At 42.1% G+C, this 26,048-nt stretch overlaps 1 protein-coding gene across 3 annotated transcripts; it reads left to right on the top strand.

The window, feature by feature from the left end:
• The first annotated feature begins 635 nt into the window (after window positions 1-635).
• LOC146502332 (uncharacterized) lies at window positions 636-25,949 on the top strand. 3 transcript variants are annotated; one of them, XM_085132916.1, is made up of 3 exons: window positions 636-847; window positions 20,384-20,434; window positions 20,520-21,920. In XM_085132916.1, the coding sequence occupies exons 2-3, from the start codon at window positions 20,390-20,392 to the stop codon at window positions 21,699-21,701; spliced, it is 1,227 nt and encodes a 408-aa protein (XP_084989042.1). In that variant the 5' UTR covers window positions 636-847; window positions 20,384-20,389; the 3' UTR covers window positions 21,702-21,920. The 3 variants fall into 3 exon arrangements, 2 of the variants coding, with proteins under 2 accessions (XP_084989042.1, XP_084989043.1); XM_085132917.1 differs by lacking the exon at window positions 636-847 and adding an exon at window positions 18,093-20,253; XR_014869360.1 differs by lacking the exon at window positions 636-847 and adding an exon at window positions 23,083-25,949 and having other exon boundaries at window positions 18,094-20,434; window positions 20,520-21,883.
• Window positions 25,950-26,048: the final 99 nt, after the last annotated feature.

The following is a 26,048-nucleotide window of genomic DNA, read 5'->3' on the forward strand; positions in this document are numbered from 1 at the left end:
GTCAGTGCGGGAGCAGTGGCTTCGCTCATGCGCGATTCATTTGCAGTTTGGATGCACAGGTGTGAACGTCTCCTGCCCTGATAGCAGCTGGGGGAGGACTATCCTCCGCCTGTGAGCGCTTTGGCACGGGCGAGGTGCTCAAGGCAGCACCGGTGCTTGTTGAGTGTAAGAGCGATACGCATTTTCACGTCAAAAAGTCGTTATAAATAAGTCTCCAATAATACCAGAGAAAGTTGCCAGATTTGTCGCTAGTCCTTTTTAGAAAAAAAGTTGCTAAGGGGGTCTGAAAACTAGCTAAATATAGCAACAAAGTCGCTAAGTTGGCAACACTGCCCAGACATGGCTAGTGACGTCAGACTTAATGACCGGATACCTTTCTAATGTCATGCTGTTGTCCCTGGCTCTCTGTCTCTCCCTCCTGCTCTGTTCCTGTGCTACTGACAATGTAACTACCGCCCCTCCCCCCTCTTCCCAGCGCAAAGCACAAGGCTCTCATGCGGAGTGAAGCAGAAAAAAGTGGAGAGAGAGCGTGAGAGAAAGGAGAAAAAAAAAAAAACACGGCTCGCGATAAGGAGCCGGCTTGCGTCATTCACGAGCCATTTCGTTTTCGTTTCCTATTAAATTGCTTAATAAACATTTATTTTGTTTATTTTTATTTTATTAGTATTTTCCTTAAATGTGTCAAATATATATTTTCTCATCTAAATGTCCACTGAAATGTGAGCCAGGGGGCGGTAATGCGCCTTAACATTGGTTGCCAACCAAGAAGAAGAAGAAGCTGTGAGCCAGGAGGGAGGGGGTGAGCGAGTCCTGAGTGATTGCTTACGATTCAGCACAGGAGGGAGGGGTGAGTAGCTCAAATGTGCTGTTAGCATGTTAGCAGAGCGATGCTACTGTGAACCGAGGAGCTATTTTCTTGATGTGAGCTTCTACTCAGGGTTTTTTCTTCCAGTTCAGAGCAGAATTTTTTTTGTTAAGATACTGGATGTTGTGTTTTTCTCCACAATTTTAATTATAAGCTAGATATATTGCTGCTAACAGCAACAGGGATGAGTCAGTGAGTCAGTTGGGCTTGTGAATCATGATTTATGAGTCAGTAAAGTGATTCTTGAGTATTGAACGATTCGTTCATGATTCGCGCATCACTAATCACTACTGTCCAGTCTCTGAGGTGACAGCACTGCTGTGGCTCCTGCAGCTTCAGCCTGCAGAGCTGATGGAGTCTGCTCTCAGCTGCACAGCAGTGAAGCACCACCCGTTAGCACACGGTGCTCCCTCTGCTAACAAAGGACTGTGAGGCTTCCTGTACCAACTGACAGGATCCAGCTCTGCAGAGAGATCGCAGCACAAATAGCACAGGTCTAATATATGCACGCACGACTCGGTGTGAATGTGACCTTTAACCCTGATGACCGCAGTGTGCGGGTTGGTGTATTTCACAGTCAGTGGCTAACGTTTGGTCCTGCATGCTAACTGATAACCTTCCTGGAAGCTGAACAGCGTTTGTTTAATTCACCCTCAGCGTGACTGAAGGCTCCCACTGAACATGCTCTTTGTTCCCAGTGACCACATGTTCACCCACGTGGCGCACACACTCTTCTTTTACATGACCTCAGTCACATGTTTGTGTTTGCCTCTTACTTTGTAAAACACACATGTTGGTGTTGTAGCTGTCTCACTGTCGACTTACTTTGTACTGATTCATTAAAGATTCATCCGAGCTCTGTGGTTTCTAATAATTCTGGAAAGGTTATTGTTTGATCTGTGTTTCTGTCCTGATTATTACGAGGTTCAGTAAGTACTCAACCAGTGTCGGTGTTGATGTTGGTGCTGTTCTCCTGAGGCGCTGTAACACTGAGTCGTTGGTCCAAGCTGTTAGACCCGAGGATGTGTAATGTTGGTGAAACATGGAGTTTTATTGCGGTGATCTTGCTGTTTGCATGCTTGTTGTTCAATGTCTGTCCAGAGCTGAGTTTGCTCTGTGGGGCCGATAGGTTGGTCAGGAAGTAGCTCTAAGGTCCGGTGTTTCACGTCCTCCTTTAAGACTTTGTGGGATTTTGTAGTGTTTTCAGTTTCATTTTTGGCAGGAAAACGTAATTTTTATTAATCAACCCAGAGAATTAAACCATGTTGATGTTGGATGAGCTGGGATATTTGAAATAGGCAATTATAACTCATAATTATATTTTAATAATAGGCATTTGTTACATAATGTGATTTATCTGATTATGTTTGTGTGTCTGAGGATGTTGGGATGACTTATAGTTTCCATTTTGGTGTGTTTTTGTTTGTTTTTAGATTTGCTACAGAGCTGATTTTTTTTCTATTTATGTAAATAGAATCTGTTTACAAGGTTCATGATTCCTGGCATTCCCTCTTCAAGTGTGGAAACAATATAATTGCACATAAGATAAAGTGTCAGGAGTGAGCAGCAGTACAGATTTGAGCAGTACAAGATTAAAAGTGGCAGTTAGTACAGTACGGAGTATGGGGTTTTGTTTTTTTTGTGATTACTGATAAAGTGAGTGACCCGTGCAGAATGTGGAACGTACTTGAGCAGCTTTAGGACAGCTTCTGTGTGCATCCTGTGGTGTGTAGTGTGTGAGATGTGGTTCAGGTGTCGTATGGCTTGTAGGGGTGGGGGAAAAAATGGATACTGTGTAGTATGGTGATATTTTGTTTGGTAATAATGTATCGATACAGGGACAGCAGAAATCGATATTTTGTTACAAAAAGGTTTTTGTGCTCTGACTTCAGAGCATGTTGATCCTTTTTCTGAGCAAGAATCCTGACATTCCTTCACTGTCCAAATGTGTTTAACTTGTTTTTGGCAGCAATAAACATGACAGTTTACTTGTTTTAATTTAAGACATGTTTTATTTTAATTAAGTTTAAAACTTTTTTATTTCATGTAAAATTATATTTTGTTTTAATTTACTTTCAAATTCTTCAGTTGCTGAAGGGGCTGCATAGTTTTCATAAACTGCATAGTTCAGAATAGCTGTAATTGTACCAGATGGTTGATTCAGTTAAGTTGGACTAGACTGTAATACAAACCGTTCAGTTTGTCAACAATAAAACTGAAATGAGAGAAAGACTGAGTGTGAGACTTTGATATTAGATAAAATGAATATTGATAAAGTTTACCTTTATGTACAGAATCTGAATATCGCAAAATATTTTTAAAAATTGCAATAATATCGTATCGTGGGATGTATGGTGATTCCCACCTGTAATGGCTTGGTGGTGTTGTGGAAATTTCAATTACCAAATCCTGCAGACACGATGAGTTGTAATCACACCTTTATTTCAGCTATCTCATGCATAAGGAGGGACGTCAGTCAGGGGGCACTGAAAGTCGTCTCTGACAATGAACAGTTCAGGTCCTTTTTATACACAGTCACAAAACAAAAGGCTTTTACAGTTGCAGTTCACACCTTGGCTCTAAACAGACAGACTCTCTATCATCTGTGTGAATCTCCCCCACTCTGGGGTCAAGCCTTCCCGTGTGAGCTTCCGCATCCTGGGAGACATTCACCAGTTTCTCACCGTCTGTTTCCCAGCGTGAATAAAGTGTGAACCAGACATACTAAACTAAGTGACATGAAAGCATTTCATCAAGACAATACATTAAAGAGAAATCCCACCACCCATACTAAACTAGGTAACATGAAAGCAAGACAATACATTAAAGGACAATACACTAAAGAGAAATCCCACAACAGTGGTAAAAACAGTTTTTAAGTCTTGTAGTCCGAGCAGACAGACTCCTGTAACGTCTGCCAGATGGTAACAAGGAGAACAGCTGATGTGCTGGGTGGCTGTGGTCCTTGATGATGCTGTGTGCTTTACGGAGGCACCGCTGGAGATAAATGTCCTGAATGGCAGGAAGCCTCATGCCAGTGATGTGCTCTGCTGCCTTCACCCTCTGTAGTGATTTTCAGCTGCTGCCAGAGAAGCCTCTGTAAGAAACTGTAATGCAGCTCCTCAGCAAGCTCTCGATCTCACACCTGCATTTGAGGTGATTTTGGCGTTCATGCCAAACTTCCTCAGCTTCTTCAGAAAGTAGTCGCTTGTGAGCTTTCATGATAGCAGTGTCTGTGTGAAGGGTCCAGGAGAGATCCTCAGTGATGTTGACTCCGAGGAATTTAAAGTTGGTGACACTTTCGACCTCGACACTGTTGATGGGCTGGTGTTCCCTGACTGGTCGTTTCCGGTAGCCCAGTATCATTTTCCTTGTGTTGCTAATGTTGAGAGTCAGGTTATTTTCCAGACACCACTTGTACAGCGCCATCACCTCCTCTCTATAGGCCGTCTCATCATTGCCTGTGATGAGGCCTGGTTGTGTCATCCGCAAACTTGATGATGGTGTTGGACTCGTGTTTAGCAACGCAGTCATGTGTGAACAGGGAATAAAGGAGGGAGCTAAGCACACATCCCTGTGGCATTCCTGTGTTTAGGATGTGATGAGGAGGTGTGCTTACCTGCTCTCATGACCTGGGGCCTGTTTGTGAGGAAGTTCAGAATCCATCTGCAGATGCGTGTTCCCAGCCCAAGGTCGACGAGCTTCGAGGCAAGTTTTGAGGGGATGATGGTGTTAAAAGCCGAGCTGCAGTCGATGAAGAGCATTCTTGAATATGTATTATTTTTTTCCAGGTGAGTGAGGGTGGTGTGCGTTGTCAGGGCGATGGCATCCTCTGTAGCTCTGTTTGTTAGGCGAACTGAAGAGGGTCCAGCCTGTCAGGGAGGGAGAAGCAGATGTGACCTTTGACCAGCCGCTCGAGGGACTTCATAACGACAATGTCAGTGCAACAGGGCGGTAGTCATTCAGACAGGAGACCGCTGACTTCTTTGGGACAAGAATGACAGTGGATGTTTTGAGGGATGTGGGGACCACTGACTGTCTCAGGGAGAGGTTGAAGATGTTGGTGAACACCCCTGCCAGCTGGTCGGCGCACGCTCTGAGAACCCAGCCTGGGATGCAGTTATAGCCTCACTGTCCTCCTAGGGGTAGAGGATCTGCTCCTTGTTGTCTTTATATGCATCAGGATTCCCTGAGGTAAAGGCAGAGGGTCACGCCTTGACCTTAGTATGATTGTCTTTAATTACCTAGAGTTTCTGATTTGGATATTTGCAGACGGTGGTTTTGGTGATGATATCGTCTATGGATTTATCAATATATCCAATGACAGAGTCTGTGAGTTCATTGATGTTGCTATGAGCGGAATTCTCAAATATCTGCCAGTCAGTTGTCTCAAAGCAGTCCTGGGGAGGGAAACAGTCTGTGATATAATGTGAGCCACCTTCATCTCAGCTGACCTCAGAGAGTCGATTCTGTTCATCTGGACATTTTCAGTGGGAGAAACATTTCGGACGCACAGGTCACGCTGATGTCTGACTTTAAAAATGTATGATTTCATAAAACAGTTGTACTGAGTAAATTACTGAGAAAGTGTTCCTCTAACTGGTTTAAAGCGGATTGTGCTAAAATGACATGAAGACATGAAATGAAATAACCTTTGCCTTAGTTCAACCGGGGTGAAAGGTTGGAGATGGTAAATGGATTGGTTCTTATATAGTGCTTTTCTACTCTGAGCACTCAAAGCGAGATGGAGTGGATGATACGGTGTGGCTAGATATCGCTGGATCTCATGTGAACAGAGATATTGGATTAGGGCTGCAACGATTCATTGAGTACTTCGGATAAGTGGAGTACAAAAATTCTCCACAGAAATTCTTTGATGCTTCATTTAACAAACTGGACTGGACTCATAACTCAGACGCCCTCTACAGGAAAGGGCAGAGCAGGCTGTACCTGCTGCGGAGACTCAGGTCGTTTGGAGTGGAGGGCCCACTCCTGAAGACCTTCTATGACTCTGTGGTAGCCTCAGCCATCTTTTAAGGTGTGGTCTGCTGGGGTGGCAGCATCTCTGCTGGAGACAGGAAGAGACTGAACAGGCTGATCAGAAGGGCCAGCTCTGTTCTAGGATGCCCTCTGGACCCAGTGGAGGTGGTGAATGAATGGTGGCTAAGTTGTCATCCCTGTTGGACAACATCTCCCACCCCATGCAGGACACTCTGACAGCACTGAGCAGCTCCTTCAGTGGCTGCAGCACCCACGGTGTGGGACGGAGAGATTTTGCAGGTCTTTCCTCCCCACTGCTGTCAGACTCCACAACAAAGACTTTAACTGATCAAACACATCCACACATGTGCAATAAGACTGCTATATGTGCAATTCTTCTTCTGGCGAAGTTGTATTTTTGTATTTTCCTACTCAGTTGTATATAGTATTTGTATTTATACAAATACTATATACAACTTATATTGTATATATTATTCAATTTTATTTTATTCTATTGTATTTTATTGCATTCCAGTGTTTTCTAATTTCTGCTACATAACTTTGCACTTTTGCTGTAACAAAACAAATTTCCCACCTGTGGGACTAATAAAGGTCATTTTATCTTATCTTATCTTATCTTATCTTCATGGATGGCTCTGTAGCATTAAATGATGTAAACATGTTTCATCCACATGTGCGACTACAAACAGACCTGCAATAGAAATGCATTTAGGAGTAGCGTGTGAATATAAAGTGTAACCACATAAGGCCCACGCAGCCCGCAGTTTTAAACAAAAACAATGAAAACACAACAGCAGCAGTGATGATGACACAGGCACAGAAGCAGCTGTTCCTGTAACGACCATTAAAACCTTTACTGGGGAAAACCGAGCGGGAGTCCGTCATCAAAGCACCTGATCAACAAACTGAGGTGAAGAAAAGTGAACTCTGCAGCTGCTCCGCTGTTTGTTTTGCGCAGAGAAACATCTGCAGTAAACCTCAGTTCAAAGGGTTTTTTTAAAAAAAAAAAAGAAACACATGAAGGCTGAAACAGAAAACACTGCAGTTTCTAAACTGGAACACAATGAGCAGTTAATTTTGAAAGACCTGTGTTTTTTCTCTTTTAATATTATTTGTTTATTATTGCTCATCAACAACACAAAAGTATTTCTTACTCGATGGAATAATCTATTACTAAAATAATCGGTAGCTGCAACGCTAGACTGGATAGCCGTGGAGGAGAAGTGGAGATGAGTGGGCACTCGACAGAGCATACATTGGAGCTCCTCGAGGCATTTTGGGTCGGTTCATTTTGATTTTGCTGTACCTGTCATGGTCCTGGGTTGGTGACCAGTGTTTAGTGTTGTTCTCTGGATACGTCCACATCCGATTAGGCCAGCACATCCTCGTCCATCCGCCAAATCACACCGATTTTGGCGATCCACCAAACTACATTGATGCCCACAATCCACCAAACCACACCAACGATGGCCGCCATCCAAGCCACCTGAAGCTCTTCGTCTCCGTCATCTTCTTCGTTGGGTTCCAGAAAAGGCCCTCCTTTGCCATCGTCGTACTCAGCATCTATTGGCCAAGGATCTATTGGCCATCTATTGGCCACCGGCCTCCTGAACTGTGGTGTTGTCGCCTCTTCCCACGCGGTCGACCTCCGGAGCTGTTTCCAGTACGCCGCCGCTGCTTTCCGCATGGTTGGCCTTGTTACGGATTCAAATATTGGGAATGGATACAGGAGGAAAACCAAAATAACAACACTGGTCCGGCCGGGTCAAGTCAAACGATGATTTAATGAACACACGCGTGGGAGATGGACACCATACAGCAGACAGCATCAGATCTCAAAATGGTGGAGCCTTGATCAAACTCTTATAGCCTCTAGTGGCCCCCACCTAATCATCAGAGCCTAAACATTCTTTCTCACACAGCGCCTAAGCTATGACCTTGGCTCCCTGTTTATCTGCTCCTGATGAGATGGGGCAGTATGCTCTGTTCTCTTCTAATCAGACAAATGAGACGATGACTTTCTGTGAACAGTATTTCTTATAACTCAGCAGTATAATGCATCATAAAACAATATCATTCATTCACAATAAATCAACAGTCTAATGTAATGCAAATCAGTTTACCAAATGTAATAATTATCACCTTCTTCTAGTTCAGGAGCATAATGCAAACTGAAACTACATAATAATTCACAATCTTTAATTAGGGGTCTAACATGGCATAAAATAACATCATAATCCCACAATTCCCCCTGATGAGCTCTTTAGACATAAAGAGCTCACTTACACCCTGCAATCCAGTGTTGCCGGGTTCATTTCTCCTTACTCCTGAGGCCTTTTGTCCCCCTGTTGGGTGAACCATATGTGAGATGACCTCTGTGTTTACGCAGTTCAGATGCAAGAAAAACTTTTATTACAACAACAACAGTAGGTACAGATGATACTCCCATCACTCCCCAGTTCTCCCACAGCTTTATTTCGGCGCTACCTTATACCCTCCAAACGTACTCAGACTAGAACCTCTGTCCGAGGAGCTTTTAACCTTTATTTTATTGCTGTAGGCACCAGTGTCTTCCAGTCGGGTGATCCTCTGCTCTTGTTTCCTTCAACATCAGGGGTTAGACAACCCTTCAGTCGTTGCACAGATCAGGGGATTATTCTGCCCCGATTTCAAACAATGATCTGTGTATTCTGGGGTCACCGCCGTGTTCCCCAGGAAAAGGAACAGAAAGGTGTTCTCCTTATGACCAACAGCCTCTCGAACGTCGTTGGTGTGGTGTTCCTGGATTTCCGTCAACCCCTTCATGATTATTGCTGTGTTTATGGGATCCATCCTTTCGAGGTGACCAGCTGGAGCCCAAAATGCCATGACACTTGAACCCAGTTGATGTTTCCGCAGTCACCGTGTCTGTCTCTGCTGCGAAGGATTCTCGTATATCTGTGACCTCGTCTGGTGTCTGTTCCTTTCTCTGTAAGAGACAGAAAACCAAAACACCTCTCTTCCTAGCTCTAACAATCTAATGTTGCTGTCTACTGATCTTTTGGTGATTCAGAATTTGTTTAGAATATTCAGAATGTCCCAAGGACTTATCCTAATTTAGTGTATGTGTGTGTAAGCGTGTTTGCATGTAACCCGCTGCACTCAAGGCATTTCTTACACTTTATCAGCCCGGACTATCGCCGAACGAAGCTTATGACCTTCAAAAGACCGAGTGCCAACTCATTATAAGCACATTTGCAAGATATGTATAAAAATGATTAAAACCACTCATTCTAATAAAAGACATCAAAGACAAAGCAGCCATTTCTAATTCTAACATGTGTCCATTCAATTAAGCTAGAAAATTGAAAGAAAAGGTTAGTGACCTCATATCTTAGAAAGTATCAGACTTTCTCCTATCCAGTGTCGTTGGTCCAGTCTTGTTATTCTGTGTTAGGGAATGAAATCAATTTAATTGTCATGTTAGATCTGTTCAACTCCTGGCTCCGCCCAGAGCCTGCGTCTTCACAGTCGTCTACAAACAAAACCTGTATTATTATGAACTTCACTTCAACATGAACTTGTTGACTACGTTTGACACCTGTAGATAGAAGATTAACATGGGGTTATAACAATCACTGTAATACAAATGTTAATATGTCAATAGCTTCAATAAATGTTCAATGCAATGCTTGTTATATGATTCTGATGTAACAATAATGCTGATGCTAAAATAACAGTAAAACACACCCTTTTTATCCCTTACTGACCACAACATGGGCCTCTATGTTTTAATTCAGCCATGAAGCTCACCTGATTCATCACTGAGCCCCACCGGCACTGGCATTTGACAGGGTGGCGCTGCATATTCTTCCTTTAATGTCACTATTTTCAATCTGTTAATTAGAGTGCTTAAACATGAAGTAGACTACGTCCACTACAAGTCAATACAACTGTGAATGTGGCCAATTATCAATCTATTACCAATCAATAACAAAAAATAGCTTTTATTTTATGCATGCTTTTAGTCAACCACTCACCCACAGGATCTCCAATCCCAGAAAATTCCTTCTCCTCATTTAATGAGTCTGTCCTCCTTCCATGCCCTGGTAACTGGTCCATCCAGAGCCATATCATCTTGAAATATACATACAACAAGCCAAACCACACCTTGGTCACACCAACCCTTTTCCGCCCTAAAGATGTCCAACGCCATCTTAGTCTGGACTGTCAAAGGTGACTTTAACGCTGCCTGTTCCGACAATCCATTTTATAACATTTCCTGGTCAGATTAGCCAATCCCTGCACACTGGAATAAACATAATCAACATGATCAACATTTTTCCTGCGTGTTATTTCACCATTTTATGAATTCCAATGGTCCATCCTTATGTGGTTTGCTGCATTATGTTTATCTAGAACTCCACTCTGTCTCTAAATGTTTGAAGAATTTTTCATGTTTGGGGTCAAATCTTAAGAATTTGACCATACGTGAAATTAATGGTGTTATTGTAACATGGTAGACTAGTGTGCCTGTGTTAATTCAGCTCCATATTATTGTGTGAAGTTGCACTGGGTTGGGAGTGGTTTTTTGTGCGTGTGTCACATTTTTGGTTAGCCAATGGCTGGAATGGGGTTGGACTAATTAGAGGCAGGTGTACTTGATTGCACTGATACACTGGTCTACTTATAGCCCACACTACAAACACTGCTGTGTCATTTTATCTCTCTGTGCATGTATGTAATGTGATAATCTGATATGTTTGGGATGGATGGGTTTTGCGCTATGAATTTTATACTGAAGGTGTCATTTTGTCTCTCTGTGCAGGCCAGGGCCTATTATATGCCACAGCCTAAAGGCAGCAGAGTTGCAGAGGTTGGAGTGATCACTGGCTATATGCTTGCAGGGTAGTGGGTCTCCAAGGACAACTTCTACCCCTGTTAAAGGCAACATGTGGAGTGCAACTGGCCGTGTGGCATAGCTGGCTCTGGCCTTGGGACTGTGTGTTTTTATTTGATTCATGAATGGGACACTGGAGTGTTTTATCTTTTATCTCTTGATATTTTTTGTCACTAAATTATCTTTTAGAATTTTATTGACTGTCATCGTTTTGCCCACGACTGAGACGGTTGGTCAGACCTAAAATCTTTCTTTGGGTGTGTTACATTATCACCCCCATCGGGGCTTACCTTTCCCACTTCTGATGATATTCCTCCCTATTCTTTGCAAGTACCCGCTTTTGGTGGCGAGAAACTGTTGGTGTGGTCAAGTGGGCGCTGTAAAAACAAAAGCTCAGGACAGAACAGTTATCAGTCATGTACTTCATACAAAATTAGCATATATTGAATTTCATATTGATCCTCTGAGTGTAATGGTACATTTTAATTTTAATTTATCAAAGCTAAACACAATAATTTTTCTTTATTTTGCTCTTGTTCTTGTGCAGCACCACCTCTCAGCACATGCCCCTGTCGGTTCTATGTTACTTTTCTAAATTATTGACTATTTCAATGGAGAACCTAAATGACTTTGACCAAGGTTTGTTATTACATATCTCTATTTTGAATGTGACAAGTCTATCATTCCCCTGTTATTCATAGGTATCAATAGAGTTTTTTCTTGCTTTTTCTATCAAAATTGATTGACTTTTTACAGTGGCCTGCTATGGTTAATAATAACATGTTCAGTCATGAGTGAAATCAAAGCTTCTCTTCACTTTAGCATTTAACATTCCCAACAATATAATGTGCTGCATTAATCGAAACACAGCTAATAAAACCCAATTTTCTTAATGGAAACATCAGTAGCTCAAAATTAGCAACCAAAGGGTTAAGTCTGCAGTTCACACTCATGTGAAGCTACAGCCTCCCCCTTTAGTCTCTGTCCTCCTTCTACTCCTGCAAAAACAAAACAAAGCGAGACAAAACATCCACCCTTCTTTTACAGGCTGGGTGAATTGTTTGTAGACATGTACTAATCCTAAAGTCGGTACCGTTTTTGTCTCAGTATCAAGTCAGTTAAAACTTTTAGTCGTCAGTCCATCACAGTCCAGTCACATGCATACATTCACACACATTCATACCAGATATTGCTGATAATGGAGTCTCACGCGCAACCTAATCAAGCCTCCATCACCAGCAAGATGACGTCATCATTTTAAAGGAAAACAGTTCCTTGTTTTTTTGGACTGGATTGACTCGCTGCAATCCTTTTAGGCTCAGGACTTCTCATGTGATCAATGTCCCATATAAGTGAATTTCTCCAGAGCCCATTATAATCATGGAGAAAAATACTTTGCGACTGTTTCTAGTAATCATGTTTTATAGCGCTTTAAAGTTCAATCTCTCAGGCCTGGATTAAAGAGCTGATTTGTTAAATCAGGAACTCACAAAATACCAAAATATCACCACCGGTGGATCACTCCTCTCAGATGTTCTTATTTCAGTGCACTGTAACAAAAGCAAAAACAAACGTGACCAATATAATACTCATATTATAACAAATACTGGGGCCCATTGGAAACATGTCCAAGCATAAAACCATCTTTCTCTCTCTTAGAGAGAGAAAACAATCCAAACCTCACTGATAAAATCAACCTAGTGTTAAGCAAAACCCAAAATCAACCAAAACTTCACCAGAAAGTTTTTTCTCCGTCCCGGGACAATATTGTGTAAGCATACAGGTACCGTAACTTCTTTTGCACTGACAAAAACGTGTTGGACTTATTTGATTCAATAGTGGACACTAGTTGCACACAAATGTTTTGCTTTGGTAGAAACTTAAACAACTGAGTTAAATCAACACCACCTTTTCATATTCAGTAAACCTGTGCATTTTGAGTTCATATTACACGATTAAGACATGTTCATATGGAGTAAGTTAAGCTCCTGGAATATTTTAATCCTTCACAATTCTGTCATTTTATTTCAACACTATTCAATAACTTTTATCCAAATTCTACTTGGTCCCTTAAATACTACATGTTGTCTTCATATTGCCTACGGTTCAACAAAGTCTAAATTCTGGTTACCATAAAAATTGAATGGGTCTACAACAACTACCATCCTCCTATCTTTATCCTGATTGCACGAGGGCTGGGAAATAACTCTAAAGTGATAGGTTACGAGGCAGGGTGCACCCCGAACCGGTCACCAGTTTATCACCTAGAAACAAACAACCATTTACACTTACATTCACGGATAATTTAGAATCATCAATTAACCTAACTCTAACAGCTGCATGACTTTTCACTGTGGCAGGAAACCAGAATACCCAGAGAAAAACCACTGCAAACTAACCAGACTGTGGACTTGCACCCAGGACCTTCTTACTGTGGAGCAACAGCACTCACCAGCATGCCAACAATGTAGGAAATACAGGGAAGCTATGATTTCCTGTTGAATTTTGTACAGATCTTTAAAGCCTGAGGCAATTGTGTTAAATACATGTGGGATGCTTACATAAATCCAAGGGCTGGCCCCCTTTTCTTTTCTTTTTTTCCTTTTCTTTTATTTATTTATTTATTTATTTTTTCAGTGTGTTCCTCCTTCAATTAAATCTCAATCACAAAAATGTGGTGCTCCGAAAAAAGGCTCACACCATTAATTCATCATTTTCACTCTGTACCACTGCTCCTTATCAGGCTGTGTGAAGCACAGTAAACAATTCAGTCGAGGCCTTGAGCCATAAACAGACATCACTCACAGACATTGTTTTCATAACCAAACTGCTCTAGACCCTGTCCCCTAAATCTGCACAAATGCCCTCTGGGTGACATGAAATGCATTTAACCAATTAACAATCAATGGCTTCTTGTTGTTGTAACAAATTCTGTATTTGGACGTTTGTGTGCAGCATTTTGCATATCAGCATAGCATTTGTTAGTAAAGCATTCTTCATTGCATCAGCGTGTGTGTATCACTCTTCATTGCACAAACATGTATGTGTATGTGTGTGTGTGTGGATCACTTCTCAGTGAATTGAATCAGCATTTCGATTTGTGTGCGTGTGTGTGTGTCATTTCTCAGTCAATCAACGAGTGCATAGGTGTTCATATGTGTGTTTCTCTTGCTTCTGAGTCAGTGTATGTAGATGTGTGTGTTTTTGTGTGTTTGTGTGTGTGTTTGTGTTCATCACTTTCCTGTTCTGGTGTTCTGGGTAAACCATGGCCTGAAGCGTGCTCTGGGGTCCTGCCCTCCCCCTTTTCAGTCCGTTTGGGTCCATTGGTGCTGCTGCCCAAAGTTCTCTCCATACTGGTTCTGGCCCCAATTGAGGCAGTCCTTTTCTCCAGTGTCCTGCATCTTCTCCTTGTCCAGCTCCTCCTTAACTTGACCCTTTTTGCTTCTGTAGGTCCTTCAGGGTTTGCTCCTGGTGTTGGAGCTTCTCGTCAGGTTTGACAACCTCCTGCTCCAGCAAGCTCCGGCCTGATTTTAAGTCCTGTATCTGGGACTCCAAGCCTGACTGATGGGTTCGATTAGCAGCCAGCTCCTCCTGAGGCATGCTCAGTTTCTGCTCTGATGTCTTGAGCTCTCACTGAGGGCAGAAACCTCAGAGTCTTTTCCGTACACGTCAGATTGAAGTTTATTGATGTTTTCCTTGCTTTGCTCCACGGCCTTCTGCAGCTCTGCTGTTCGGCTCTTCTCAGAGGTCAGCTCCTGGCTGAGCCCCGACACCTGTGCCTTCAGCTTATGTTCTTCTGCTGCTTTTGTCCAATCTGAGGTACCTCCTGACCTCAGTTACTCCTCGTGTCTCTGGCACGCCCTTTTTGCTGCCCGATCCTCCGTGTTGGTCCGTCACTGTCCTGCACAGTTTTGATGCAGAGTTGTTAAGGTCAGCATTCTTTTGCTCGGCCTCACTTTTCATCCGGGCTTAATAGGCGTCTCGTCACAGCTCTGTCAGCTGAAGCTGTCTGGAAATCTCCCCCGTGTAGTGAAACGGGCCTTGGATTTAACGTTCTCCGTCTCCGCTGCATGAGATCGCTTTCCTGCAGCACTGTTGACATTCTCAGGCTGTTGTTGTGAGTCCAGCTGCTGTAGCATTTGGTCAGGGTCACATCAAAGATGGTAGAAAGGAGAGCAAAGATGGTAGAGGGGAGAGCAGGAGTCCAGGTCAGCCTCGGCTTTCCGGGCCGACAAAGCAGCCTGTAATTAAGCATAAAGAGAAAAAACAAAAACAAAACAAAAACAGACGAACAGGAAAATGATGTTGTTTTGGCTGTGTTATTCAGAGAGGGGCCAGGCCCTGTGTCAGCCTTCTCCCCCCCTTTTTTTTGTTTTTTCTCACTATATAATCAACTCATAACCCACCAAGTTGACAGGACAACACAGGTACACGTTAAAATTCTTAAGATCATGTTTAATAATTCAAAAAAGGAATTTTATTTCATTCAATAATCACTTGTATTAATCAATCACAGGAAAACATGTCACAATTTGACTCTTTTAACCACTAAATTTGTTGTTTCATCACTGGTTTGTGATTTACCAGTGTCTGTCTTTTTGAAGTCAAGTTGTTGTCCTGCAACCCAGAGAGTTTATTTGTTAGTAGTGGATAAACTTTATCATTTAACATCAGGTGTATGTTAAGTTTTGCTGCTTTAACCTTGCTGGAAAATCTTCACGTGTTCATGAGTGTAAGCTGTTTCTTCATTGCGTGTGTGTGCGTTTGTTGGTGGGTTATTTTAACTTTTTTCTCAAACAAGGCATTTCTCTAATTGTGTGTGTTTTTAATTTTGTTTCCCAAATTTTGATTTCCCACCTTAAATAACAGCATTCCATGTCTTCAGCCAGGAATTAGAGCTTGCTTGTGAGATTCAGGGACACATGGTGCCAAAAACAATTCAGTGAAAAACTTGCCTGAAAATTTCCAGTGATGGTAGCCGATAACTCGAGGAGAAGATGTCCTTTAAGCTTCTTTTTCGGGTGGGGACAAAGTGATAGGTCAAACTGTTAAATTTTGAGCCAGAGCTTGGCCTGTCTGTCGTCCCAATTTTATTAATCTATCCTTCTGCTGCTGTACTCAAGTCTCCTGGTTGAGAGAAATCCACACAGCAAATCCAGCATGTCCAAATTAACACTGTCAGATTTGATTTCAACACTTTTAAAGTGTCTATATGGGTCCACACCAGAGAGTGTTAATTTAACTCTTTTTGGAGAGTTGGTATGTTAACTCTGATTTAGTGTTAAACACCAAATCTCTCTGGAGTTGATAATTTAACACTTGGTGTTAAGAGTTTATATATTAACTCTCAAAGAGTATTTTAGTTTAACTACGTAAGAGTTATCTTCTAATTAATTCTAAAAAGCGGGAATTTTACTGTTCTGAACTTCTAGAAATTTCTTTTGGAAATAAACATTTACTAAAAAGACGCAATGGTTTTTGAAAAACATTTATTCTGAACTGTGCACCACAATTTCAAAACATTTTCTGAAAGATGTAACAGTGTACATGTTCTCACTTTCATTAGAATTTCGTTTATCAAAAGGTCTGACAAAGGTGAGCTGGTAAATGCAAATAACAGCATTCTCATCACTTATTTCAATAAATACAAAATACAATATGCATGTCCTTCATTCATCACTTTGTGGAACTTCAACGCACTTCTGCTCTCCCCCATATTCCATCTTCACAAGCATATCCTATGTGGAGATTGAATAAAAATTAGTTGACACTAATTAATGGCACAAATCAATTGCAGCACAGTAAAAAAAAAAAAAAAAAAAAAAAAAAGGAATCCTTTTTGAGACATTACTTGTGTAAAGTATTTTCCCAAAAGATAAGGACACAGGCAAGTGCTAACGTAGAACTCAGTCAGGACGTCTGCTACTGCTGTTTGCTCGTTTTTTATGGGAGATCGTTTTCAGGCTTCAAGTAGCACCATTATACCAACATTTCACATTCTAGACATTGTTTTAGGTGTATTTGACCAAAAAATTTAACCGAAAATTCACATGCAAGCTTTTTTTCAAGGCTGTGGTATTTGCCGAAAACAATACCTTTCAGCTAGCTAAAACAGCGAGCGGTGCTATCAGCGAGCAACATGGCTAATGCCTTTCACACAGCTTTGTCTCAACTCCAAAGAGCCACAGAAGTAAAAGCTAATAATAATAATTGAAACAATCTTTGAAAAAATGACTTACCAAGCATGGCACAACTCAAATATGTAGAGCAAAATGTTCTGAAACGGCTTCACTTCAGCTTCGATTGGAGCCGTGCTGGGGGCGGAGTCTGTGAATTTACTCTATTAGTGTCATAGCCCCTCTAGGAGTTCAGAGTTAAGAGGTCAAGAGTTAATGTTTCCATTGTAACACCTCCAGATTTGAAATAGAAACACTCATTTTTAACACTCGATTTTAACTACTATCATTTTACACCTCAGAGTTACATTAAAAGCATGTGACTCTACTTAGAGTAAAATTAACTCTAAGACTACTAACACCAAAACATTTAACACTTTTGAATTTGCTGTGCACCTGTATTAAGAGACTAAAACATTCATTTACTATTTTTCTTACAACATCCATTTAATTCATCCACCTAGATTTTACTCTCTCTCTTGGTGCATAGTTCACACAGTCAGGCAGTTGCCTTTTATGGGCATGCAAGTTTCCGGTCACTTACCCCCAGCAGCTGCGAAGCCGTCTCTCCCATATCAAAACTCAGCCAAACATTAAACATTCACCGTAGTCATTCAAAACTTTATTTGTAATATTATAATCAGCAAAATCAGCGTTTTAATTACAGGCATGTATCATTGTTTGCAAATCATACTTATAAAACTCAATAACACGCTAAACAGGAAGTCCTCTGTGGGCTTCACAGCAGCCACCTCATTTGCATGTTCACACATTATCTAAAAATAGCTCGCAGCGCTGCAGCGCACTGTCGTCACACACAGCCTCGTTTCACACTCAACTCTCTATTATATTTTACAAAGACGTCTTATATTTACAATCACTCTCAGGCCTGAAAGTTTTAGCGCCTACACAATTTTGACAAATTTAAGATAACGGGTCCAACCGAAGAAAGTCCAACTTTTTTGTAATCAATTAACCAGTATCAGACTCTAACTGTATCTGGCCTCATCTCTAAAATCCCTAACTCAATTTACAGTGCCCAAAAAAGCGCAGATAAGGAGCCTCTAACTCCTAGCTTGTTCCAGGATGCCCATACCCCACAGTCAAGCCAACTGAACTAACCCTGTTCGCCGACAGGTCAAGGTCGCGCGTCCGCGGCCAGGAGGGAGCGTAACCTCCAGGCTATGCGCCTCTTAGTGGACTCTAACCACCGTTCTAACAAAATTTATAATACTTTTAAACCGCCGTCAACCCTCTAAAACAAGAGTATGACCGACGCAGATGCAACGTTATGGACAATGGAGCCTCTAACTCTCAACATGGCCAACACAGATGCAATCCTTTAAACCAATGGAGACTCTAACTCACAAAATGACCAATTCCCTATCAAACTACCTGAGACTTTAACTCAGTATTATTTTCCTTTACCTTGGGACTCTAACCCAGTATTATTACTTTTAAGCTTATTTCAAGTTTCAACACTCATGAGATTTTTTCATCAAAATCAAAACAGGCCTTCACCAGTAATTTCAGTGAGTAGACTTTTAATTTATACAGTCCAATTTGGCACAGTTTGGATTTACATTCAACAGGTTGTGCCTCACCTTTAAATGTGCCGGCTTGCCCACTCACGTCAGACCACTGGCTCGTGCCTGCCCGTTCAACCACCTCGGACCGTCCAAACCTCCAAAACTTCCATCCCAATACCACAGGACGAGCCCCCAAAACTGTTACGGATTCAAATATTGGGAATGGATACAGGAGGAAAACCAAAATAACAACACTGGTCCGGCCGGGTCAAGTCAAACGATGATTTAATGAACACACGCGTGGGAGATGGACACCATACAGCAGACAGCATCAGATCTCAAAATGGTGGAGCCTTGATCAAACTCTTATAGCCTCTAGTGGCCCCCACCTAATCATCAGAGCCTAAACATTCTTTCTCACACAGCGCCTAAGCTACGACCTTGGCTCCCTGTTTATCTGCTCCTGATGAGATGGGGCAGTATGCTCTGTTCTCTTCTAATCAGACAAATGAGACGATGACTTTCTGTGAACAGTATTTCTTATAACTCAGCAGTATAATGCATCATAAAACAATATCATTCATTCACAATAAATCAACAGTCTAATGTAATGCAAATCAGTTTACCAAATGTAATAATTATCACCTTCTTCTAGTTCAGGAGCATAATGCAAACTGAAACTACATAATAATTCACAATCTTTAATTAGGGGTCTAACATGGCATAAAATAACATCATAATCCCACAGCCTCCAGACCCACTTCGCCTTCGCTCCTACCACTTTGCACACGGTCGGCCCCTGAACTGTATCTGCACTGCCGTGTCCTCCTGGACTATTTGTTTTTTCTTCTGGCTCCGTTCCTGTGTTTTCATCTGTCTGTCGCATCGCACCATCATGTTCCCTCACAGTGCTGTGTGTTTCCTCCGTGCATCTTGTGATTCCCAGTTCGAGTTTCCCAGTTTCTGGTGTAGTTCATTGTTTCTAGTTTTCAGTCAGTTTTCTCGTGTTAATGTTCGGGTTTCGTACAGCCACTAAAGCTGCCTCCCTTAGTTACTCCTTGGGCCATGCTAATGCCTTTTCGTTTAAAAACGCATCTTTTCTCTCCATTTTGGCCTTCCGTCTACACGGAGACGGTGTTTTTGGTCAAGGAAAACTGACCTTTTTGAAAACGCTCTCCAAAGTGGATACATTTGAAAACGCTGTTTCTGCATCGCAGTGTTCCTGCGAAAACGCAGGCTTTTTGAAAACGATGATGAATTTTAGCCATGTGATGCATTCATGTGACCAATTCAACCAAGATGGCGGACGGTATTGTACAGCAGTCATTTTGTTTGCTCTCAATTTTGACAGCCATATTAAAGATTAATATCAGCTCGGACATGCTCCAAATAGCTTTTCTTCAAATTCTTTAATTCTCAATCACTTTTGCAACTTTGTACTTGTGTGCTACTTGCAGCAACTCCACCTCATTATTAGTCCATTTAAAAAACTTGACGCTTTTCCTAAACATTTCAAAGAGCCGGAAAGTAATTGTTTTTAGTCGTTTTAGTGTGGATGAACAACTGTTCAAAAACGATTGAAAACAATAGCGTGGACGTTTTCAGTTTTCAAATTTATCCGGATTAGTTTAGACTTAGCCTTGGTTTCCCGTGAGTCCTGCATTTGGGTCTTTCCTCCCACACAGTTTATCAACACCTGCCAAACGACTGAACCAGACTTGTTGCTGGCCCTGGAGATCGACACACCACTGCCTAACAACAGGCTTGCTGATATGCAAATTGACAATTGATCAATACGCATGAGTAATGCATCCATGTTAATATAAATATGCAGCTATAGAGTTCAATATCTTTATGGTCTAAAGGTAATTGCCAGCAAGTGTTTGAATTGTGTTTGATTATCAATGATGATCTTTTCCATCCCAATTAACAGGAGGAGATGGAGGAGCAAAGGAAGAGTTTAGAAAATGATTCTCCACAAGCGGTGAGGAGACAGGTTCATACACATGCTAACATCAGTGACATTGTCTCAGGACTGCAGGCTCACACATTAGTTTCTGTCACTACAGGAACAAAGAGGCAAGAATGGGCAGAGACCTCAGCACTGCAGTGGGCCTGACAAAGCTCACCCACCAGCTGCAAAGGGAAACAGAGTGCATCGTTGTGTCGTCTGTGGAAAGGCTTTCGCCAGGATGGACCACCTCAGAAGACACCAACGCATCCACAGTGGAATTAAACCATTCATCTGTGAGCAGTGTGGAAAGGCTTTTACTCAGTCGAGTGATTTAAAAAAGCACCAGCTCATCCACAGTGGGGTTAAACCATTCAGCTGTGAGCAGTGTGGGAGGTGTTTTATTCGGAAGAGTGATTTAAAAAAGCATCACTTCGTCCACAGTGGGGTTAAGCCATTCAGCTGTGACCACTGTGGAAGGGGTTTTACCTGCGTTAGTAACTTACAGAGACACCAGCTCATCCACAGTGGGGTTAAACCATTCTGCTGTGGGCAGTGTGGAAGGAGTTTTAATGAGATGAGTGATTTAAACAGTCATCAGCTCACTCACAGTGGAGTTAAACCATACATCTGTGATCAGTGTGGAAAGGCGTTCACTTGCATTAGTAAATTAAAACAACACCAGGTCACCCACAGTGGAATTAAAGCATTTGTCTGCGGCGAGTGTGGAAAGGCTTTTACGGGGAAGGGTGATTTGAAAAAACACCAGTTTGTCCACAGTGGAATTACAGCATTCACCTGTGAGCAGTGTGGAAAGGGTTTCACTCGCAGGGGTGATTTAAAAACACACCAGTTCACCCACAGTGACGTTAAGCCTTTCAGCTGTGAGGAGTGTGGAAAAGGTTTTGTTAGCCACAGGAGCTTAAAAAGACATCAGCTCATCCACAGTGGGGTTAAAACATTCATCTGTGGGGAGTGTGGAAAGGCCTTTACTGAGATGGGTGAATTGAAAAGACACCAGTTTATCCACAGTGGGGTTAAACCATTCAGCTGCGATCAGTGTGGAAAGTGTTTTAGTCAGAAAGGTGATTTAAAAAATCACCAGCTCCTCCACAGTGGAATTAAACCATTCAGCTGTGGTCAGTGTGGAAAGGCCTTTACGCTGATTACTAACCTACGGAGACATCAGCTCACCCACAGTGGGGTTAAACGGTTCAGCTGTAGTCAGTGTGGAAAGGGCTTTACTCATAAAAGATACTTAATAAACCATCTGCAAACCCACTCAGGACATAAGCAGTAAACGTGTGACGTCTGTGGAGAAGCAGCCTAAAACCAAAGCATGGACACTCCACAGTGTAAACGTCGCTGTGAGTAAAGCAGACCGTTTTCTGTTCTTAGTTCCATCCAACGTCTGCCTTTTAAACAAATCATTGGAGTTCTGAAGTAACACTGTAACCAGAGAGACCCTCAAATCCCTCGATGGTAATGACATCATTGTATCATTTTAAAATCTATTGATTCATAAAATGTTATTAAAGAATGAACAGTGGGGTTCTTACTGCTTTCTTTTAAACATACTGAGTTTGTCATTGTTTTATGTTAATTCCCCCCCCCCCCCCCCCCCCCCCCCGTTGACCCCGTAGAGCAAGTATGGAGCTATATACATTACAGTACAGTTTGTAAAGACAATCCATGTTTACAAGTCCTCTTTGTGTAATAAAGTTTTTTTCTTAGAAAAAAAAAACTGTTAAGATGTGTTTCACGGGGTGGGGTGGGAACTTCATTTACAATCTAACAATACACCTATGAACTTTAGTTTTGGATCTATCATCAGTTTCAACATTGTTTATGCTGAATTTACTATTATGATTTATTAGTTGATTTCCAAATGGATCGTGGATGTTCTTAAATTTTATAATAACCCATTTATAAGAAACAGTTTTTATACCTTTACAGTATCCAGGAGCTGATCCAGGATTTCCTCACTGACAAACACAGTGGTATCAGCAGGAAACTATAAATTTAAATAAAGACATTCTAATTAGTTTAAATACAGTATAAAAAGTAAAGGACTAAGTACTGAACCTTGTGGTGGGTTTTAAGAAGGAAGGAGGCCAAGGACTAGTGAGTGTCACTAACCAGGACGAAACAACAAATATCCAATGTGTACCTTGGGAAGATAGCCACAACTAACCACGTAGTTAGCCCCTCAAGGAGCAGATTTACAGATTCCCATAGGTTCACACACAACCAGTGTGGAGCACGCTCACTTCTTCTGAAGTGTTGCTGTAATGCACACTTACACACCTCCTACTGTCATCAGCCCAACTGTTTCTCACAGATCAGTCATGTCGTTTAACAAACTTCACAGGAAAAAAGATGGAAATGTTTAACCCAGAAAAGCCTGATGTAACACTAGCCCTATATTTTATTATTGTGTAGTAAACAGAGGCTCCCTCCATCAGGAGCAAATGACCCCCCCCCCCCCCTTTCTTCCACAGGACCCCTATGACAGTGGGAAGGAAAAGCTCCCTTTTAACAGGCTTGTGGGATTCCTCTGTATTATTGCAGGGCCTCTACCTTACAATGTAAAGGGACTGTTGTTGTGATTTGGTGCTACATAGGTAAAATGTAATTAATTGAATCCTGTTTTTGTGTGTGGGTTTTTTGACCACTCAAAGCTTTTTCCAGAACCCAGAATGCCCAGTAAACCCAAAGCACTCGTGCTGGTTCCATGGTGGTCCCAGTGCTGTGGGTTTCCTGTACCAGTCCATCAGACGTGCTGACCCTCTGATAGACTGTTTTCAGGTGAGATGGTGCTTTCGATGAGCCTCAGGCTATGTCCACACTAGCCTGGATAGATTTGAAAATGGCGTTTTTGTTGGAAAATGCTCCGCGTCCACACTCGCATTTTCAGTCGTTTTCACAGAGTTGTGCGTCCACATTGAAACGGCCGAAAACGCTTACGTTCCAGTCCTGTGCATGCGCAAAAGCGAGTGAGAATTAAAGAATTTGAAGAAAAGCTATCTGGAGCATGTTAAACTGATATTAATCTTTTTTAGGGCTGTCAAAATATACTGCTGTATAATGCACTCCGCTATCTTTGTTTATAGCATGACTAAAATGCGTCATCGTTTTAGAAAGTCTGTGTTTTCGAGTGTCCACACTGCGACGGGACGGCTCCGTTTTGAAATGTATGCATTTTCGAGAGCGTTTTCCCTTGGGGTCTCAAGAGGCCAAAACGGAAAGAAAACAATGCGTTTTCAAACAAAAATGCATTAGTGTGGACGTAGCCTCAGTGTGTCCTATACCACCCCATCAGTGGAATCACCTTCCTGCAGGGATCTCAGACAAATGATCCTCCGGGTACTTCTGGGTAGCTCTTCAAAGATTCAGACATGGCTGTGTTATTATTTCACGGCGTGATTGGTAAACAGAAGCCTGTCCTAGAAACCGACTAAAACTAACGTAAAAATACGAACTATAAATCTAATCTGCCAAAAGAATTGTCAGAGGAAAGTGTTCTTCGTTGAAGATTTGAGTAGTTTTTATTGTATCTTTGGAAAAGAGTAACTCTGACTTCACCCTGAGGTCTAATCTAATCACTAATCCATCAACAACACTTTGATTTCCTGTGGAGAACACAAAATCAGGAGAGTGCACTGAAGGCTGATGATTGTCCATGTAGAGAACTTCCTAATGTGATTTTTCTCATGAAGATTTTCCCCATGAACCGCAGTAGCGATGTGGCAATATGTATGCGTGACGTGATCAAAGCCAGACTTTCTCTGTGATCCATAAAAGGACGCGTCCTCGGTGACAGCACTGCTTTATAAAGTTTTCAATATAAATTTCCCTGTGGCACAGTCGTCCTTGTTTATTTGCTGTGAGTCAACCCGTGACCGTCACACACATCAAACACAAACCAGTTAAATACATCATGTCTAGGTGTGTTACAGCCTGAGGTGGCACAGGTACACACTACGGTATTTAAGGGACAAGTACAACTTTACTTGAGTAAAGGGGCAAAAGTACTTAGAGTACAAAACCAGTAGCTGTACGTTTCAGGTGATACTCATATCAGAATAGGGTAACACAAACTTTATTTAAACTGAGGGTCTGACTGAACATGTGTATTTACTGCTGCCTCCACACTTGGACAGGTAAACGAGAGTGTACAGCGGGGTTTGGCAGATGGAAGAACCACAGAACTGGTAGTAGTGGTGCATCATGGGAAAGAGAGTCAGTCAGAATTAGATTAATGAAATAAATAAAAGTTTGTTTTAGCAGGTTGGTCAATATGTAGAGTGGAATGAGAGTGCCCTCTCCTGGACCTGTGAACAAACTGCGAGCAGCTGCTGATCTTACTTTGAATGGAAACACTGAGTTTGGTAACCCTGGGACAGGTGACAGAAACATCTGCTTTCATATGTCGGTTTGAGGACTCACAGCTATCTTAGAGACAGGAAACTAATGCAGTGCTTTTACATAAACGCTGTAGTTGTTTGTTAGTGTCAGTGATGTCATTATAAAGAGCTCATCATTTAGAGCAACAGAACGTGTGATCTGATCAGAGGTTTAAACCAGCTGTGCGCAGATCTGTTCAGGTACAAAGTGTAGCAGCGACCATCTCCTGTTGTGTCCTGAGCCGAGCTTCAGGTGAGTCTGACTAGAGGCTCAGAAACAGGAAGTGAGCGGAGAACGGGTTACTGTTACCAGAATTGTATTGTGTAGTACTTTACAGTGGTTAAATACTGTACTACGATCAGTTCAAGTAGAACTGAAATAAAAATGGCTGCGGTTACAGAGGAGTGTGATGTCTGAGCAGGATAAAACTCTGATGATCTTCACTGAGTGTGCTCTTATTGCGTGACTGCAGCAAGGCTGCTGTTCTCCAGAAGAAGAACTAGAAGAACTGCAGGTCTGAGCAAAACAGACCTGCAGTTCTTCTAGCCCTGACTGGCCAGTTGATGGTGTGCACTCTACTGAGGTCACATCAGTCTGATAACCTGCTGATTTCAATACCTCAGCTTCATACCTGTCACTGACTCTTACTCTCTGTGGAGATCAGGCTGGAGATGATGGAGATGATGATATACAACATCAGTGACATTATCTGTGTCATCAGACAGCAGGATGAAGTTTATGTAAGATGAAGGCCTGACTGTTGTGGGTGAGCTGTGGGTGATGTGATACTGATGCTGATCCAGGACTAGCTGAGCTCAGGTACACGGTGAGATGCAGAAACACTGAAGCACCCCAACACCTGCAGGAGGAGTTACTTTATCAGGTTACTGAGGAGGACTGAGACACAGCCATCATGAAACGGACCATCGATTATTCAGGAGGAGCTGAGCTGGATCGCTGCTGCTGCTGCTGATGAAGTAACCGTAGATACATACAGGTAATAATTACTTTATTTACACAGCTCCAAAGCCACGGTCTCCTCGGTCTGCTATAATGATTCACTAAATAAGGCTACAGAGCATGCTGCCTCCTCATTGGTCGCTCTTTAACGTTTGTCACGTGTCCTGAGCTGGACTCGAACCCGCGCTCTCCGGCTCTTGTCAGCAGATGTTTTTAAATAAAGTTGGACTGGGAACACCTTCCTCCTCCTCCTCCTCCTCGGGGCGGAGCGGCAGCACTC

This window comes from Neolamprologus multifasciatus, chromosome 15 (assembly GCF_963576455.1).
Source record: "Neolamprologus multifasciatus chromosome 15, fNeoMul1.2, whole genome shotgun sequence".
Lineage (NCBI taxonomy): Eukaryota > Metazoa > Chordata > Actinopteri > Cichliformes > Cichlidae > Neolamprologus > Neolamprologus multifasciatus.